The sequence below is a fragment of the Melospiza melodia genome, chromosome Z, assembly GCF_035770615.1.
Source record: "Melospiza melodia melodia isolate bMelMel2 chromosome Z, bMelMel2.pri, whole genome shotgun sequence".
Classification (NCBI taxonomy): domain Eukaryota; kingdom Metazoa; phylum Chordata; class Aves; order Passeriformes; family Passerellidae; genus Melospiza; species Melospiza melodia.
In genome coordinates, this window is record NC_086226.1 from 82,038,067 (window position 1) to 82,057,448 (window position 19,382).

Consider the following 19,382-nt stretch of genomic DNA (forward strand, 5'->3'; position numbering starts at 1 on the left):
TGACTTTCCGTGGTTTTCATCCCCGTGCCCGCCCTGCACGGCCCGGACCCGCGTGGGGACGCGGGGAGCTGCGGTCACCCCAACGCTCTCACATTGTCCGGACACCCCGCACAATCCCCTCGCCTGTTTCCTGCCCCAGCTGCCACAATGCCTGGCCCGATTCTCCCAGCAAACACACTGCTTTTCACCGTTTTGGTTCATTATATCATCACTTTACTGTTGCAGTATCGCTCCACAAGTGTCACCAAAAAAAAAAAAAAAAAAAAAAAACCCAAAAAAAAAAAAATCCAAAACACCCAACAGCACATTTGGAACAAAAAATAAAGCTGTAAATGTGTGACGACAACTCTCTTCACAACAGAATTTTTTAAGAAAGTTGTTTTACTACCCAAACTCGTGTAAATAAAGGGTTTATAAGAAGCACTTCCTACAGAATCTTTGACAAGGCTTTCGTTCCAAGCAGCATTTCTGTGAGGACGGGTTTCCTGTTCCTTGTGCAGCCCTGCCCCCTGGGGCCCAGGCTTTGACAGCACTCAGAGCAGATCCTGCTGCATCCGTGACCATGCTCGGGATCCCTGGGGGTCCGTCCCGACACGGCATGCCGCTCCCGGGCCATCCTCCATCACTGGGACAGGGGACGGGGAACACAGGGAAAAAAAGGAAAAATGAAGTTTGTTAACACTCCAGACCGGAGCTCACACAGCTGATGTCTCCTTACGCATGAAGGAATCGCCAAAACTCCGTGCAAACATTTTAAATTAACTCTCACATCGCTTCTTTTCCCTCCACCACCTTACCCTGCACCACACCCTCTCACTGTGCATCGTCCTCACACACCCATAGTGCAGCACAGCAGGTTTGATCCCACAGCTCAGCATCAAACCAACTCCTTTCAGAACACTCTGGAAATCTGCCTCACCTGCCACCTGTCACCAGGATTTTACAGTTTTCTCACAGGGAATTCATGGTTTGGTTTCAATTGTAATGTCTAAAGAATTCTCAGCTATTGAACACAGCTCCTGCTGCTGAGGCCAACCGCCTCATTTTCATCCTTTCAGTCACTTCTGTTGCATCAGTTTTATCAGTATCAGTTCTCCTGCTGCCTCTCAGGGTGCTGTTACACATCCTCACAACGTGGCTACTCTGAACTTTCTTCTACTCCCCAGCCAGTTACAACAAAACTCACATTCATTTACAATACAAGAATTACAAACATAATTGATTAAACCCTCCCTCCCAAGAAGAGATCCAGCAGTTACTGTTTCACCCAAAGTCAGTTATTGTCCTTCATCCATTGCTCAATCCATTGCATAATCTGATCCAAATTTCTCTCTAGGTCCTCTGGAGTGTTGCTGGGTAACTGGTGCACAATTTCCTTTTTATAGGACAACACAGCTTCCTCATACAGAGTCTGAAAAATTTCGCACTGAACGTTGTCATGCAGCTTCTTGCCCCTGTAGCCCCTGGAGAGAGAGCAGCAAGAGGCAGAGTGAGGCCCGGAGGGAGGCTGAGCAGGGGTTCTGGGGGCAGAGCAGGGCCGCAGGTGCCACACCTGCTGTGCAGCCTGTCGTAGAGACAGGAGCTGTCCGTGCGCAGCACGAACACCACGTGGAACCAGCGCTCGGGGAAGAAGTCACAGCCGTGGTAATCCACAATCACCCCTCCCTCGCTCATCCTGGCCTCCAGCTCGTCCACCACCTGCACACACAGAGGGGGAGAGGTCAGCCTCACCTGCACTGCACAGCCAGGGGGAGGCCAGCCTCACCTGGAAACGCACAGCCCCAGAGAGAGAGAGAGACACAGAGGGGTGCACGTGCACTGCACAGAGAGAGGGGCTTGTGGGAGCCCACAGAATCAGAGGGGTTTGGGAAAGCTGCAAAAGGCCCCAGAGACAGCAGAACTGTGATGGGAGCCAAGCAGCAGCCATGAGATTGGGCAGCAGGAAAATTATTTAAACTGTAGAAAAGCAAGGGCAAATAGAGCAATGGTCTGTATTACAGGGACCTGTTGAAGGTCTCCATGGTGAGAGAGAGACGAGAATCTTGTTTCTTGATCAGAAGGCTGGATTTATTGATACATGATATATAATACATTATGACTATACTAAATAGAATAAAGAGAGAAGTTGCAGAGCTGCTGCTAAGCTAAGAATAGAAAGAATCCATAACAAGGTTGTGTCCAGGGACTCTGTCCCTAGCTTGCACTTGTGATTGGCCCTTAATTATAAACATGGGAACATGAACCAATCACCAATCAAAATAGGTGCATCCTATCGCATTCCACAGCAGCTGATAACAATTGTTTACATTCTCTTCTGAGGCCTCTGCCTTCCAGAAAACACAGAAATCTGAAAGAAAGGATTTCTGTGAAAAAATGTCTGCGACAGGTCTGTGTATTAACGCTTGTCTAGAATAACTCCCCAAGCTGCAGAAAAGTTTATCTAGCAAGGTATTAGGAAGGTTGAAGCTTAATAATGGAGCTGTGTGCATTGTGTTTGAAGGCTCACAAGCAGGTATTGCATTTGAAATCAGCCAGCACTGTTTAACCAAAGGTACCTGTGCTCATAGTGGTTGGACAGAACTACTGTCAATATAGAATATACACTGTACAGATATAAATACTGTCAGTGTGCTTTTGCTTTGTGTGATTGGTCCCAAAACTCATAAAGTGAGTTGTGACACTGAGTTCTGTGTCTGCTGCCTGGGATGTGAGCTGCTGACACCTTCCATTGCCATAGCCATGGAGTGAGAGTGATGCTGGAAAATCAAACAGCTCAAGGCAGCTCCCAACAGCCCTGTCCTGTTTGTGGTCTGTGCAGAGACCCTGGCTGGGGACAGGGGCTCCCCTGCACTGCTCAGAGAGCACGAGGGGTGGCCCTGGGGCTGCACTCACCCTGTCCTCATCCAGGATGGGGCAGTCGTACTCCTCATCAAAGCCTTCATACAGCTCTCCTGCAGCACAGAGAAATCACAGGTAATTGCTGGGCACCACAGCAGTTGCTACAATTAATTTACCACAATAATTCACAATTCTGTAAAAAAATTACATTTTTGTCTCGGGAGATTGCAGGCAAAAGACAGAGTTCAGTGTAGGGCACATTTTGTTTACAAATCCATACAAGGATAAGTTTGTAATTTATTACTTAGCACCAAGCCTGCTGCTACAGACATGCCTGCTGAAGTAAATTCATTTAATGCACAGCACCACAGGTTGGTTTGGGCTGGAAGGGACCTCAGAGCCCACCCAGTGCCAGCCCTGCCATGGCAGGGACACCTTCCCCTGTCCCAGTGTCCAGCCTGGCCTCGGGCACTGCCAGGGGTGCGGGGCCTGCCCACCCTGCCAGGGAACAATTCCTCATTGCCACGATCCCAGCCAGCCCTGCCCTCTGGCACTGGCAGCCATTCCCTGGCTGCTGTCCCTCCATCCTTTGTCCCCAGTCCCTCTGCAGCTCTCCCGGAGTCCCTTCAGGATCTCCCTGGAGCCTTCTCCTCTCCCCCAGCCCAGCCCAGGCACCCCAGACAGGTGTGCAGGGGCTGCCAGTGCCCGAGGCAGAGCAGCAGGGCCCCGGCCAGCACCGTGTCCCCATGTCACAGCTCGGGGCTGCCGTCACAGCACCTTCCTTGGCCAGGTCACCCACGTTGACGTAGCTCAGCCCAGCTCTGGAGGCCAGCTCCTTTCCCAGCGTGGTTTTCCCAACTCCGGGCGTGCCTGCAGAACAAAGCACGGCCAAAGGTAAGGGGAGAGCTGCAGGTCTCCACGGAGAGCCCCTGCCAGACGACCTGGAGCCTTCTGACAGCCCACATCGGAGAGTTCATGGGTTGAAAAGGGGCAAAAAGCTGCGGGACAAAGGGAAGCAGGCGAAGGGAGTGAAACGGGAAAACAGGGAGACAACTCGGGCTGTGAGCAGGAACGTCACTCCCAGCGTGCGGGATCCAAGGGAAATCCGCACCCCAGGCAACGCGGAGCAGCCGCGCGTCCTCATGACGGAGGAGAGCTGCAAAGCCACCCCGGTCTACACCCACACCCCGGAGCAGCCAGGCTGCTGCCTCACACCGGAACCGCCCCAGGCTCTGATGGGGCCCGGGCCCCGGAGCCCAAATCCGGGCTGGAACCCCGCGCCCCGAATCCCCTGGGGCCGGGCCAGGGCTGGGACCCCAGGGAGCCCACCCCCGCAGCTGCCCGGGCCGCGATGGGTCCGTGCCCGCGGTGCCCCCGGTGCCCACCGGTGAGGAGCAGGTTGGGCCGCCTCATGGCCGCCGCCCGTCGCCTTGGAGACACGTGCGCAGGGGGCCTCCGCCGCCGCCGCGCGCGCCGATGGCGTCACCGCGCGCGCCCGGCGCGGCGTGGGCAGCTAAGAGCCGGCGGGGAGGAAGGACCCCTGTGCGACGGTGTGAGGGGACGCGGCCGCGCCGGGCCGGGAGCGCAGCGCCGGCAGCTCCCGGGACACCGGCACACCGAGACGGGTCACACGGGGCTCTTCCTGCCCCCGGAGCCGCTCCGGGTCCCGCGGCACCCACTCCCCTGGCCTTAGATCTCCAGCCGGGGCTCCCCCGGCCGACGATGTCCGGCAGCGGCCCAGGACGGCCGGCGGAGGTGGGTGTCATTTATTAAAGAATGTTTATTCTTTATAAATAAGGAGTCTCGGTGGCCGGGTCGTTCATCCGTGGGCTCGGTGTTTGTGCTGTTTCAGGGGGGGTTGTTCTGATTTTACTGGGAGGGATTCGGTTTGGTGTCACTGCGTGTGGGGGGGGACACCAAACCGAATCCCTCTCAGTAGAAACCAGAGGGGCTCTGATTTTTAAATTTGACGGGGATGTTGCGGGTGGTGGCTGCAAATTGCTCCTTAGGCGGTGAGTGTGGCAGTGACGGTGCCGGCGCCGCCGCTCTGTCCCGGGACAGACACAGCTCGTCAGGGAAGCTCCGTCTGAGTCACAAGGTGCGGGAGGGACCCCCAAAACCTCCCGTAAACCACCCCACACCCCCGGCTTCCCAAACTGTCAGAGAGGAGACTGGAACCAGTGCTGGGAGGTGTAAACGCCAGTGAGCAGTGCCGCAGGTAGCAGCAGGATACGGCGAGAGATGTACGGACATATCTGAGAAAGAGATCTCCAGGAAAGGACACGGATCTGGGCGCGGTCTCAGTCACAGGGGGGAATCTCAGATCCTCTGGGTGCAGTCTGTGCAGTGGGCAGCTCCAGGTCGGGGCACGACCTGCCTCTCACGCACAGAAACATCCGAGAAGCAGCCACGCAATGGACTCTGAGACAAGCAGACTTTTCCCTTTCATTCTCCTGAATCTGCAGAGGCTCCTGCTCCCCTGGGGTGGCAGGAACCACCTCTGACAATGTTCCCTGCCTCACAGAGCCTCCCGGGGGTCCCAGCCCGGGGGGATTTGGGGTGTGGGTCTGGGCCCCAGCACAGCCCAGGGTGGTCACATTGTGAGGAGGAGAGACCCCCAAAACCTGCCATGATGCACCCCACTCCCCAGCTTCCCAACCCCTCTGAGAGTGCAGCTGGGTGCGGTGCCAGCCCCAGAGCTGGCCAGAGGGACGGGGCTGTGCAGGTGGCACTGAGCCTCTCCTGCAGCTCTGGGGCTGCCAAACACAGACATTTGATAGCAATGAGACAAAGAGATCTTAGCCACAGCACTGCTCCTTGTCCTGCCACGGGCTCTGCTTCCACCCAAGCTGCCCAGGGCAGCAAACACTCCCTGATTTTACTGTGTCCTCTGCCAAATGTTTATAACCTTTATGTACCAATGTTTGCATTATAATTTTATTTTTTTTTTAAGTGGGGGAAAAGTGCCACATACTGAAGACTACACAGAGACAGCATAAGCATTACCATCATATAAAAGTGGTCTGAGTAAGCTGACACTGCTTTTCCATTAATCTTTAATTAGGTTGGACGTGTGTCTGTGGAGTTCTCACCTTGTGGTGATTTGCCAGTTTGCTACAGAATATTCCTGGCATAATGATGCAGCTTTCTTTTTCATGCAGACGAATCACAGAACCCCAGAGCAGCTGCAGTCGGAAGGACCAAATCCCACCCAGTGCCACCCCTGCCATGGCAGGGACACCTCCCAGTGTCCCAGGCTGCTCCCAGCCCCAGTGTCCAGCCCGGCCTCGGAAAATGTGCCGTTCTCCAGGGCTGGCTGTGCCCGGCTGCGGGCAGGAGGGCGCTGCGTTCCTAGCCCCGGGTTTGTGTTCCTGCAGGTGGCAGAGTGGCTGGCGCATCCCCTGGACGGCTTCCTGGGCAGCGCGGGCCCGTGTGCCGCCGCCGCCGCCGTGAGGCCGCGCAGGGGCGGCGCCGGCAGAGCCCGCGGGCAGCAGCGGCGGCAGCAGCGAGCCCCGAGCCCCGCGGCGGAGAAGAGCCGAGCCGCGGCTCCGCGCAGGAAGAGAGCCAAGCCGGGAGCTGCGGACCCGCCCTGCGGCCCGGCCCCGGAGCAGCTGCCGTGGGTGGAGCGATACCGGCCCGAGAGCCAGGTGCGAGAGCTGCCGCGCCGCGGGACGGGCTGTGCTCTGCGCCAGGCTGCCCCACAGCCCCTCTGATGGAGCACAGGGCTCCTGCGTCACTGCACTGCCCCACACACCCCAGAGAGCTCTCCCTGTGGCAGACACACGTTCCCCTGCCTTTCCGAGCAGCAAGAGCTGCTCACGAGGTGTTGTTTCCTGTCGGTCCACTTGTAAACTCTCAGACCTGTTACTGAGTTCCAGACACATCTGGTATTCCAAGCACTGGGGAAACACAGCTATGTGGGATTTGCAGAACTTGGAAAAACCTCTGCGGTATTAGAGTAGAAAAAGTAAAAAGGGCTAGCTCCAGCAATGTGGGATTTGCAGAAGTTACAAAAATCTCTGCAGTATTAGAGTAAAAAAAGTAAAAAGGACTAGCTCCAGCAATGTGGGATTTGCAGAAGTTACAAAACCCTCTGCAGTAGAGTAAAAAAAGTACAAGACTGGCTCCAGCAGGAGCCATGGAGTATCCTGACACAGACAAGCTTGTAGTGTTACCACTTAAAGAATAATAAATAGCTCATTATTTCCTGACTACAAGGAATGGAAAACTGATTGTTTGAGGAAACAGGATGATCATCCTTAACTGTGGCAGTGCTTCTGCAGGGCACACACAACTGGAACACACACCAGCATGTCTGTTGATATTTTATCCAGCATTTATTCTATTTTTTAATTTCATCATTAGAAACCAAGAGTAGTTGTATATATATATTTATTTATTTATATATAAATATATATATAAAACTTTTACGTATTTTAACCTTGTTTCAGAATGACCTTGCCGTGCAAAAGAAGAAAATTGAGGAAGTTGAAACCTGGTTGAAAGCACACATATTTCAGAGGCAGCCAAAACAGGTAAACTTGCTAAAATTGTAACTGGAGGCATCAAACCATACAAACGATGGGTGCAATTTCAGGTTCAGAGAGAAACCTCAGCTGAGGGAGATAGTGACTGTGTGTCATTGTAAGAAATACTCTAAGAACATGGGTTAGAGGCCATACATTTATTTTGGGCTTAAGCTCCTAAGAGGTGGATTCTGATTTTGCTCAGAAATACTGTTTTCTGGCATCCAGTCATAAATCACAACTATTCAGTGTGTGCTTGAAGCTACATTTGATCTGCCAGGTTGATTTTTAAGTCTTGTGACACATCTCCAGTTGCACTGAGCTGGTGTAAGGATGGTGAGGATGTTTTTAATTTCAGTTGATAAGAGGCATTCTTAGACACAAATTGCCAGCCTTGCCTGGTGTTTTCCAGAGCTGGTTCTTCAGGTGAGTGTCTGCTGTACTGGCAGTTTATTTACCAGAGGCAGTGGGAACTGAGCAAGGGTCTCAGAGTCCTGGCCTGGTTCTCTCTGTCTGAGCACTCAGCATGTGAATTAACAGCAGAAGATGTGAGGCTGGGGTTTCACTGGGAGGGAGGATCATTGCCAGAGAAACGGGAAAAGCTCAACCAGTATTCATCCTTAGCCAGCAGTCAGTCTTAATCTGTCACATCTGTGATTGTGTTTTATGTCTCTGTGTCAGGGTGGCTCTGTGTTGCTGCTGACTGGCCCTCCTGGCTGTGGAAAAACAGCAACTCTGCGCATTCTAGCCAGAGATCTTGGCCTTCAGGTGCAAGAATGGACCAATCCGCTCTCTCTAGACTTCACAAAGGAAGACTTGAGGAGCATGTTTGGCCACGGTAAGTGTTTTGGGGGTTTATCTTTTTAACCTTTTATTTCCCCTTCCAGTTACTTTTGTGGGTTTTCTGTCTTGTATTTTTGCTTCATTTCTGTCTGTCACGTATGAAATCAGATCCACATCCATGTAACTCCATTCCTTAGTGTTTAATGAGAATCTTTCTGAGGCTTTTATCTGGAAGGGGATTTAGGTTTTTTTACAGTGTTTCATCCAAAATAATTGACAATTCAAATCAATATAGTGAGCTCTGCAATAGCCTGGATGTAATCTGAACCAAATAAATGAAAACAGGTAAGTGTCTCAGTCTGGGTTCTCAATTGAATTACACCCCTTTAAAAATTCTCCTGTGTTTGTCACATATTTGTGAAAGGGCTTGTTCAGTGCTGCTGTCAGAAAATAGCATGGGTGGGTATTAGCTTGTGTGGGTATTTATATTTTACTTGGCATAATATAGAATACATATTTTTAATTAGTTTTCTTTTTCAGACTCAAATTTTCATACGTTTCCGAGTCAGGCCCAAGCAGCTCTCTTTCAAGATTTTCTATTAAGAGCAAATAAGTATAACAAACTTCAGATGCTTGGGGAGTCCTCAGAAAATGATAAAAAGCTTATTCTTATTGAAGTAAGTGAAAACTTGTGCAATGTTGTGTTTCAAACAGTGCCTTTTGTTGTAATATTGGCTTGCTGACTAGCCTCAGATACGGGATTGGTGTTTCCCAAAGTTAGCCTGCCTTACTGCAGGTGAGATCTTCATTGCTGTTTGTGTCTCTGCAGCAGTCTAGAGCCACCTCCTGCCTGTAGTTAGTTATGCCACAGAAGCAAGTCGTGAGGCAGAAATGGGAGTCTGGTGTGAGCACAGAAATGCATAACAGGGTATCAAAAAGTAGATCCACGTTGAGAAGTCATTCCCACATTTCTGGATTATTTAATTTCTAGAAGAATGTATGTGTATAAACAGGAAGAGTGGAAAACACACCACTGTTCCTGTTCTTTAATGGTGCAGGAGGGTGTAGGGTACACTTGAGAATGAACACAGGCAGGAGCAGTTGAAATTTAGCACTTTCTGCCTGGTTTTACACAGGTGGTGTTGTTCAGGGCACAGGTGTGAACTGAGGTATGTGGGCAGGTACAGGACAAGGCTTTTATTTGTACTTGCATAGAAGTGTGCTTCAATAGCAATTTCTTTCTGAACTTTTCAATTCCTTTCCCAAGAGAAATTTTAGAACTTGGTACTCAAGTTGTCTGTAAACTTTCAAGACCAAACCAGACAGAAATTCTGGCAGGGTAATGTGATGTACTGTAGAATTTAGGAAGTAGATTCTCTGAGATTTATCTTTATTCAGTCACCTTCTTGTGCACGTCCTGTCACACCTCAGATGGGTCCTGCCCTCTTCCCTAGGGGAGCTGCTTCCTGGAGTGTTTGTGCTCTGGGTGAGACTCCTGTCCACAGGCAGTGTCATCACCCAAGGCTGTGTCTTAGGGAACTGAGACAGCAAGAAAACATTTCTGTGTAGATGATCCTTTTCCTTAATGAGACACACTGTGCTTTGGGTTTGTTTCCCTCTGCTGCTCCTCTGTCCAATGTCAGCTGTGTTTAAATGTAGTTGACAGCAAGGAAACCAGGAGTTAAAAATGTGTGGCAATGTTGTGTGCCATGAAGATCAGTCTGTGGAGGAGAGTATTTACATCTGCATGCCATGACAGCAGCTCTTTGTTTTGGACAGGACATTCCTAACCAATTCTACAGAGATCCTGGCAGCCTGCATGAAATCCTCAGGTCAGTGGCAAACGAGTTGTTAATTGTGAGCTTTAGCAACCTGCAAAGCTGCAGCTTGATATTAATCATGTTTTGTTGTTCTGCTATGCAGGAGTTTTGTTCGCAGGAGTAGGTGCCCCCTGGTCTTTATAATCTCAGATAACTTCAGTGGAGACAGCAACCAGAGGTCCCTGTTCCCCGCTGAAATTGTAGAGGAGTTGTGTATATGCAGTATTAGGTGAGACCTTCTACCTCATTTAAACATAATACAGATAACTGAGAGGTTAGAAACTAATTAATTTTTTTTTAATGGAATTCAACAGTTTCAAGCCTATTGCACCAACAAATATGATGAAAGTTCTCAATCGAATAGCTGCAGCAGAAGCCAGTATGGTAAGTTTTCAAAGTTCTTAACTTCTGGGCAGGGCTAGGACCACATAAAAATATGTTATTTTTGTTGCTGTATTTGATCTTTGATAGCAGAATCCCACATCTGCCCAAAGACAAAAAAACGCTTTTTCCCCAGGGCACCAGAAAGCAAGGAACAAGCTGGAAAGATACCTTGTCTTTAATATTAGTTTCACTTGATCTGTGGTCCAAGTCTACAAAATTGCTTCTGAAAATTACTCTGGTTATTACAGTAATTACATAAATGAAACAAATAATAGGAAGAGATATAATCTTTCATGTATCCAGCAAGGCCAGAAGAGGTCATGAACCTAAATCTTGTGTTGTTCCTGAACTGTTTAGATTACAAGCAGTATCATATTGAGTGACACCTTGCAAAGAATTATGTACATTTTTCTCTTTAATATTGTTATATAAATTGTGTCAGTATGCTTAAACAAATTAAGTTTTTTAAAGTTCACAGTATTCCGTATTTTGAGCACATGGTGGTTCCTCATGTGTCTGTTCGTGGTGTGTGTGAGGGGTGGGTTCCCAGAGCCATGTTTAAATACTCCTTTTTCTGCTCTTGTATTGCTTTGAATATTGCTTTTTCTGCTCTTGTATTGCTTTGAATATTGTTTTTCCTGTTTCTTCTATTGCTGTTTTTCCTTGTAGAACAGAGAGAATTACACCCTTGATAGAACTTCTCTGGAGTTGCTTTGCAGGGGCTGTTCAGGTGACATAAGAAGTGCAATAAACAGCCTTCAGTTTTCCTCTACAAAAGGTAAAAATTAAGCTTTTGTTAGGTGGGGTGATATTTTGACCATTTCTGCTGAAAACAGGTTCTGTTCACAGCTGCAGCACAGGTGGGTGAGTTGCAGAAACGTTCTGGACACGCTTCTGTGGAGCAGGGATAAACACAGGGTGTGTGGGGGCGTGAGTGGGGCTCAGCTGCTGCAGGCTGGGCTTAAACCATGACACATGTGCATTGTGCCGATGTGATTTGATTTTAAATGCCCTCTTTTCCTCCTGATATCTCTGCTATTTGTGTTTGCTGCCATTGGAATGAGTGAATGTTAGATTGGTGATATCTGAGAAAAGCATGCAGCGTCTCACTGCTGGACGCATCCTCCAGAAAATCTAAATAATGTTAAAATAACCAGTTTGTGTAGTTTTAAATAAGTTTCTTTAGAAATGTAAAACCATGGTAGTTAGAGCTGGGGAGAAAATAAAGGCATGTCTTCAGAGCTTTGGTGTGTGAACTTTGGAGTGCACACTAAGCATTCTCCTCTCACATTTTCCCTAACATTGAGAAGATGTTTGAACAGAACATCTGTGGCTGTGCAGGTATTTCAGTGAGGTGAGTGATTGGTATTTCAGTGAGTTGGGTGATACTGTGCAAGTTTGGGAGATTCCCCATCTCCTTGCTGGTCTCCTGAGCATGCAGCATTTGTTTTTATGTATGTAAAGTGTGTTTCTTCATGTGTGTATCTGTGTAAGCACCATTGATACATTCATTTTGTAACACTATTAATGGGTAAAATACATCCATGGTAATTGTGGGAGAAAAGGAAATAAAAACCTAAAGGATCATTTATCTTAGCTCAGTAAGGAACATTCAAATGCCACAAAATGAAATAGTGGCTGAAAATTTTCAAGTTTATTAACTTAGAGTAGAGTAAGGGTTTTATTTCATGAGGTTCAAAACTTTGTAGAAGATAGTGGGCAATTGAAAGAATCATCTAAATAAAAGGTTTTATTTGCCACTTATATTTCAGGGAGGAAGGTTATTGTACAGATAATGCCAGTAGGAGACAAAATTGATAAGTAAGCAGGATGTAACTGAAATAACAGTATGTAACTGAAATACAATTTACAAATATTTGTACTTGTGCTTTTAAACATGAAATTTAAACATGTCAAGTGGGGAATGTGTCAGAACTTGAAGGGATAAGCCTGAAGGCTTTTTTCAAAGACAGCTGTTTGTTGTTCAGAAAAGTACTTGGTACCTCAGCTGTGGCTCAAGGGACAGAAGTGGAATTAAGGTAATGAGTGATGCTAATTTAGGTGACTGACTAATAAATAAGTTTTCTCACAGTGCTCCCATTTATATAGCCTGTTGTGTTCCTTTTATTAGTACTATTTGTTCACACAGAACATTAGCAGTGGCATGATAGAAAACTCCTGCAGAATCATGTACTCTGTCTTGATTTTATTTTTTATTTTATTAATAGGCTGCTCATTGGAGAAAGAATTTTGGTCAAAGAAGAAGAAGAGCTCCACAATAAAATGTGATGAAACAGGAGTATCCAAAGTAAGAAAGAAAAGTAAATGTGATACCTCAGAAGACCAGGAGATACAAGCAATTGGTGGCAAGGATGCATCCATTTTTCTTTTCCATGCTCTGGGGAAAATTATTTATTGCAAAAGTAAGAAAACTTTGAGTTATTCTCCCTTTCAAGGGGCAAAGCACATCAGCTGCTATTAGCTGGAGTTGCTAAAGTAAGGCTTTGGATGGGTTCTGTCTGGGATGTTTGGTCAGTCACAACAGCACAAAATCAGCTACATCAGGGTCCCTCATGCCACTGGCTATGCACATTTTGGTGGTAATTCCCAGTACTGGCTCCAAAACCAGCTGAGGAGAAGTACTGAGGTGAGGGAATACAAAAACTATGTTGTTAGGTTTGTTACATGAAGCTTAATGCAGCTAATTGTGTGTTGATGACTGTGTAGTATTGACTGTAATAATGAAATACCTGTGTCTGTCCCAGGGCTTACTGGGATGGAAAAGGCTGTAATTTACTGCTGGTGGAGCTGGCAGTTGCCAACATTTGTGAACATAAAGCCTGTGCAATCCTTTTCAGGAGAGGCAGCGTCAGAAGCAGAGTGCCCTCAGCTGCCTGCCCACCTGTCTGGACAGCGCCGCGACACCTTGCTCATCCAGCCTGAGGTACTGCTGCAATGGCCCAGAGTTCAGCTGGGCCCCACAGGAGTGCTGCAGGTGCTCAGCCACATGGGGCTCCTTGCTGCTCTCACCTGGTGTGCCCTCAGCCTGAGCCAGGGAATCACTCACCTGGAGGGAGCAAACCAGCCCCTTGGGTCTGGGCATCGCTGCACGGGAATTGTGTCCCAGCTCCCTGACCTAGGTGTATCACAGCTTTTTGTACAAGGGTCCTTTTCCTTACCCCCTGTAAAATCCAAACTCTTCTTCTTCCTGACAGGAAATTGTGGAGAAATCACATATGTCTGGAAGCATGTTCAATCTATACCTTCACCAGAACTATGTGGACTTTTTTTCTGACATAGATGATGTAGTGAGAGCCAGCGACTATTTGAGCACTGCTGATGTCCTTTGCAGCAACTGGAGTGTAAGTGTCATCTTTGTATAGGCACACACTTGTCTTTAAGTGCTTTGATATTGAGCTCTCAACTTTTCACTGCATTTTTGGGAATTTGCTGCAAACTTGGGGTGTGAGTGATTTGAATTGTTAATGAATGCTGAATCAGCTGCAGAAGAGATGCAGAGCCAATGTTTTGTCCAGCTGCTGTCAGCATTTTACTACAATGGGTTGCAGTGTTTGTAGGATACTCCACAAAGTATTTTTGAGTAGAATACGTTTGTACTAAGAAAAGGAATCAAGCAGTTTCTTTTCTCAGCTGCTTTGAATACAAGTTTTGCAGTAATCCAGGCTGCAGAAGGCTGTGCATGCCGTGTGTGTTTGAGTGCAGATGAGCTGCCTGGAGCTCACCCAAGGCCCCGTTTGTCCCTCAGGCACGGCTGGTGATGGAGAGCTACAGTGCCTCCGTGGCCACGCGCGGGGTGATCCACTCCAACACCTCCAGGGCCTTTGCCCACCAGCAGGGGGGCATGGGCTTCCGACCCTTACACAAGCCACAGTGGTTTCTGATCAACAAAAAGGTAAAGCCTTCATTTGTTTTTCCTTAATTCTTTTTTTCCCTAAGGTGTGACTGTTGAGTAGTGTACATCGAATGTGATCACTGACTTGCTAAACTTGACAAATAATGTGACAGTGTTCACAGGGATCTTAGGATGAGGGGAGAGACCAGGATCTGATTCTATGTTTCAGAAGGCTGATGTATTCTTTTATTATATATGTTACATTAAAACTACACTAAAAGAATAGAAGAAAGGATTTCATCAGAAGGCTGGCTAAAAATAGCATAAGAAAGAATGATAACAAAGGCTCTGTCTCAGACTCTCTGTCCGAGCCAACTGACTGTGATTGGCCATTAATTAGAAACATGTAACATGGGCCAGTCAAAGATCTACTTGTTGCATTCCACAGCAGCAGATAATCAGTGTTTACATTTTGTCCTGAGGCCTCTCAGCTTCTCAAGAGGAAAAATCTTAAAGAATAGATTTTTCATAAAAGATGTCTGCGGCAAAATACCCTATTTTGAGATAATCTGGTTCTATAAAGCACTTGCTAGAAGAGTAGTTTGCATCACTCCTTTAATGTAAAAATAAATTGGAGGCCAGTGACAAATTCTGATGCCTGTGTCCAAGCTGGCATGTTCCTGGGAGAGTGTTAATCCTAAATTAATGGAGAGACAACTAAGTGCTGTTAAGTGTTCCTAGAACTGAGTCTGGTTTTGTGCAGTTTGAAGCACATTGAACTGTTGTATAGGTGTAAGAAATGCCTGCTCTTATGGTTTATGTGTTTATCAGAAAGAGCTCGTTCAGGTGACACAGCAGGTCTTGGCATTTTTTTACTTTTGAACTAATACATTGGCAAAAAACATTGGCCTGGATGGGCTGAGAATTCTATAATCAAGGATTTTTTTTTTTTTTTTTTAATTTTAATGCCCAGTAAAAGGCAAATTTGAAGGATTCTACCATTTTAAGATTGGCATGTTAACTGGTTACCTTTTCTTTATCTGGTCTCATTTTTCAGTAGCTCCCTGTGGCAGGCAGGAAGAAAGTCTGTGTGTTATGGTACAGAACATCTACATTCTTAATGTTTTACCTGTTTTTTCAGTTTACCTGTTTTTTCACCTCTTACAGTATCAGGAAAATTGCATTGCTGCAAAATCCCTGTTCTCAAGCTTCTGTTTACCACCTGAGTGCCTTCAGACAGAGCTGCTGCCTTACCTTGCTATGTTAGCAAACCCAATGAGAAATCAAGGTAAGATGGATCAAGGTAACTCCTGGTCTTGGAGTGTTTTTGCAGTTGAAACACGGACAGATTTCACAAGCCTAAAGGTCAATACTGTTTATGTTTTTGCCTCAGCATAAAACATTCTCCTGGCAAATGTTATGTAGGTGATGCCCAAAGATGCTCCCAGTACCAGAGCCAAAATTAAAGCTGCCCTGGTAGGTTGGTCAAACTGCAGTGGTTGAGGTGCTCTCTGGATTTAGGGCTTGGAAACCCAGCAGCCAGTACTGACTGGATCTTCATTGCTTACTGAGACCCTTCTGAGAAGACAAAGGACTCTGCATGATTCAATGTCAATCAAGCAAAAGCCATTTATTGTGCCTCTAAACATAATTTATATTCACTTCTTGTCTTGGTCTACACAGTCATGCATTGTTTAATTGGCAGCTCTGCTTTGTCCACAAGGCAAGCACACATCCTTTTATTAATCCAGTTGGTAGAAGCTGTAAGAATCATTTTACTGGGGTTGACACCCCTGTGTCTGCCAGCAACTGTTCTGCCTCTTCTTTCTTCTTGCAACATCAATTTTTTTATCCACAAAGATGACTCCTTCTTTAGTTCCAGAAGGTTGGACTAGTTCATTTAGTACACATCCATGTTCCTGTGAATATGATCCTACACCTTTCCAGTAACAGCAACACACAACAGCTCAAAAAAGCCTTTCAGAGGTAAAAGAAGCAAAATTCCAGTTTGCAGTGCATTAAAAAAAAAAAGCTAAATCCGAGATAATTCATTAGCAAACAGTTCATGCAGAAAAATTTACTTTGTGTGGTACATAATGCAAAAATTAGTATTTAGAGAGCTGGGTCAGTTATGCTGTTGTTAATTGTTTATAATAAAAAGCATCGTGTCTTAACTAAGGCGTTGTCATCAGGATGAGTGAATTTTGTAGGCTGTGGAAGAACAGCTCTACGTGATAAATACACAAGGGACAAATGTCAGGGATTTGCAATGTTGTGTGTAGGCTGTCTGTAAATATGCTGTGGTAAACTGTAACAGTTTGTGAGGGGCAAAGTTACATACACAGTGTTATGGTATCTAAAATATTTCAAATGTGTACAGGAACACTCAGCTAAGGCCAGTGTTTATTTTCTGGTATGCCCAGCTGTCTGTTCATTATGATCTACCTGATATGATACTGGTGGCTCTCTGTTCTTAGCTCAGATTGCTTTTATCCAAGACGTGGGGAGGCTGCCACTGAAAAGACATTTTGGGAGGTAAGCTGAACTTGTGTCTGCAGTTAAAAAGTGTCACATATCAAGGGGAAGAGTCCTTTCATTTACATAAGTCTGTGATGTGACATTCAAAGACAAAATATTTTTAAAGGTTTATTTAATCTGAAATCAGATAGCTGTACTGATTTCATCTGGTAGAAGTTTTGCCTGTAAGGCTACTTAGAGTGAACCTTTGTTGGTGTGGTTTTAGCAAACAATCAAGTTCACAGCTGCAGTGAGACAAACTGTTATCTCCTAACCAGGACAGAGTTTGTTGAGGCTTCTGACAAAGCATCTCCTACTTGTCCCTGGTGTTGCTGCTGAGTTTAACTGAGAATTTCCAAGCTTTCTTTCCCTGTTCCCCAGCTGTTGCATGAAAAGCCATTTTGGTTGTTAGTCAGGGAGGAAGGAGAGTGTCCCTCAAGGGTGTATTTCTTTGTAATCCCCCTGGTCTGTACCACAAGGTGTGACGTTTCTCAAATTAACTGTAACTTCCTTGTCCCTTTTAAGTTGCCCTGCAGCTTGCCGGTGGTTACTGACATTTTGTATCTGCATTAATAAGCTGGCGGGGTGTCACAGTGTCTGATCCGAGGGGTGACACCATGCTGACAGCACCGTGATCCTTTTCATCTGTTCAGTAGTGCAGAGAAATGCAGGTGTCCTGCTGGAGAGCACAGTGTGTTCCTGGGCACTGCCTCTGCCGGAGGGAATGAGGCACGGGGCTCTGGGAGCAGCCTGTGCCCTGCTCAGGGGCTCTGGGAGTTTGGGAGCAGCCTGTGCCCGGGGAGCAGCCTGTGCCCGGGGAGCAGCCTGTGCCCTGCTCAGGGGCTTTGGGAGCAGCCTGTGCCCGGGGAGCAGCCTGTGCCCTGCTCAGGGGCTCAGGGGGTTTGGGAGCAGCCTGTGCCCTGCTCAGGGGCTCTGGGAGCAGCCTGTGCCCTGCTCAGGGGGTTTGGGAGCAGCCTGTGCCCGGGGAGCAGCCTGTGCCCTGCTCAGGGGCTCTGGGAGCAGCCTGTGCCCGGGGAGCAGCCTGTGCCCTGCTCAGGGTGCTCCCCCGTGCTCTGCAGGCTGCAGCTGGAGGCTCTGGGTGACAAGGACCCCGGCGTGCCTGAGCTGTCCCACGGCGATGGCGACCCCGAGGCGCTTCCCTCCAGCCAGTCCAGCGGCAGCGACCTGCCCAGCAGCCAGCCGCAGCCCGTGGCCGCGCAGGCCCTCCTGGAGGAGGAGGAACTGAGGATCGAGGAGTACGAGAGCGACTGAGGGACCGCGCCACGCCCCGTGCCCGCAGCGCTGCCCGGCCGGGCGCTCCCGGAGCCCTCCTGCTCTGCAGGGCCGGCCCGAGCCCCTCCTGCCTCTCCTGAGCCACGGCACTGCCCGAGGGCGGTCACCGGGGAGAAATAAAGGGCTGCAATCAGCTTGAAAGAGACTAGAGATGAGCAGTTGTCGGCCTTAAATTATTTGTGTTTTTACACGTTTTAATATACTTTGCGGTTGCGCAGTGGGTTTCCTGAGTACACATTCCATTAGTTGTCAGCATTTGGAGGGTTTGTTCAAATTCACGCTCTCAAAAAAAAATGCTGTTTGGAAGTTGAGCCCTTCTGGAAAGAGGAGGCTGGTATTTACACCTGAAAAGTTGCCGTACTGATGATGTAAAGAAAACTTCTACTGTATTCATACTGTTTTGTACTCTGACTTACAGAAGACATAAATAAGATCTTCATGTCTTTATAAGTGGAACAAATGTTGTACCATGGATTATTTTGTATTCCTCTTGGAAAAATTTTTTTATAACTTTTAGAGGGGAAAAGGCAGCAAATAAGCACAAGTTGTACTTTGTAGGAAGTTAAATGTATAACGTGCAGTTTTTCTCCTTGGCTTGCAATTGTGCTGGGGGAAACTCAGATCTGTGTTTGGTAACTGACATGATTGAGTGCTGTGGTTAATGCCACAGCAGAGAGGAAAAAACAGTTTTCTGTAATGCACGTTGGCATTCCTGCATTGCTTACAGCCAGTTTAGTGACAGAAAACATGTTTATCCACCCTGACCTTGGCTTGATGCTATTAAAGAGCCTGTGCCTGTCCTCTCTCAAGGGACAGATGTGTCTTTTCATCTACAGCTATTGCTTAATTTTGAAGGGGGAAATTTCTCTCCTAAGCCTGAAATTCTGTTACAGCTGTACTCATTACAGGAAATCGGAAGAGACGAAAATCTTGACTCCTTGTTTCAGAAGGCTGATTCATTATTTTATGATATATAGTACAGCGACAGGAAATTATATACTAAAACTATACTAAAGAAAAAGAAAGCATTTCATCAGAAGGCTAGCAAGGAATAGAAAAGAATGATACTAAAATCTTGTGACTGCTCACCGTCTTGACACAGGTGGCTGTCATTGGTCATCAAGTAAAAACAATTCACATGCTGGGTAAACAGTTCTCCAAATCACATTCCAAAGCACCAAAACATGGAGAAGCTGAAGCTTCCCAGCTTCTCAGGAGAAAAGATCCTAACAGAAGGAATTTTCATAAGATATGTTCTTGACACCCAGGTGGCCGAGAAGGCCAACGGCTCCTGCCTGGCTCAGGAATGGTGTGGCCAGCAGGAGCAGGGCAGGGATTCTTCCCCTGTGCTCAGCACTGGCTGCATCT

The 19,382-nt window shown here is 47.4% G+C and overlaps 2 protein-coding genes across 2 annotated transcripts; one reads left to right on the forward strand and one right to left on the reverse strand.

Annotated features, from left to right (window-relative positions):
• Positions 1-190: 190 nt before the first annotated feature.
• Positions 191-4,306, reverse strand: AK6 (adenylate kinase 6). Its single transcript, XM_063180472.1, has 5 exons — positions 4,224-4,306; positions 3,616-3,708; positions 2,893-2,951; positions 1,553-1,698; positions 191-1,463 (listed from the first exon to the last, which is right to left on the reverse strand). Exons 1-5 carry the CDS (start codon positions 4,249-4,251, stop codon positions 1,274-1,276), a joined length of 516 nt encoding a protein of 171 aa, XP_063036542.1. The 5' UTR covers positions 4,252-4,306; the 3' UTR covers positions 191-1,273.
• An 82-nt stretch (positions 4,307-4,388) lies between these two features.
• Positions 4,389-18,948, forward strand: RAD17 (RAD17 checkpoint clamp loader component). Its single transcript, XM_063179886.1, has 16 exons — positions 4,389-4,593; positions 6,216-6,485; positions 7,290-7,373; positions 8,046-8,202; positions 8,688-8,824; positions 9,927-9,979; positions 10,071-10,196; positions 10,282-10,351; positions 11,021-11,129; positions 12,580-12,774; positions 13,210-13,295; positions 13,567-13,713; positions 14,118-14,264; positions 15,372-15,492; positions 16,682-16,739; positions 17,801-18,948. The coding sequence occupies exons 1-16, from the start codon at positions 4,561-4,563 to the stop codon at positions 17,991-17,993; spliced, it is 1,986 nt and encodes a 661-aa protein (XP_063035956.1). The 5' UTR covers positions 4,389-4,560; the 3' UTR covers positions 17,994-18,948.
• Positions 18,949-19,382: the final 434 nt, after the last annotated feature.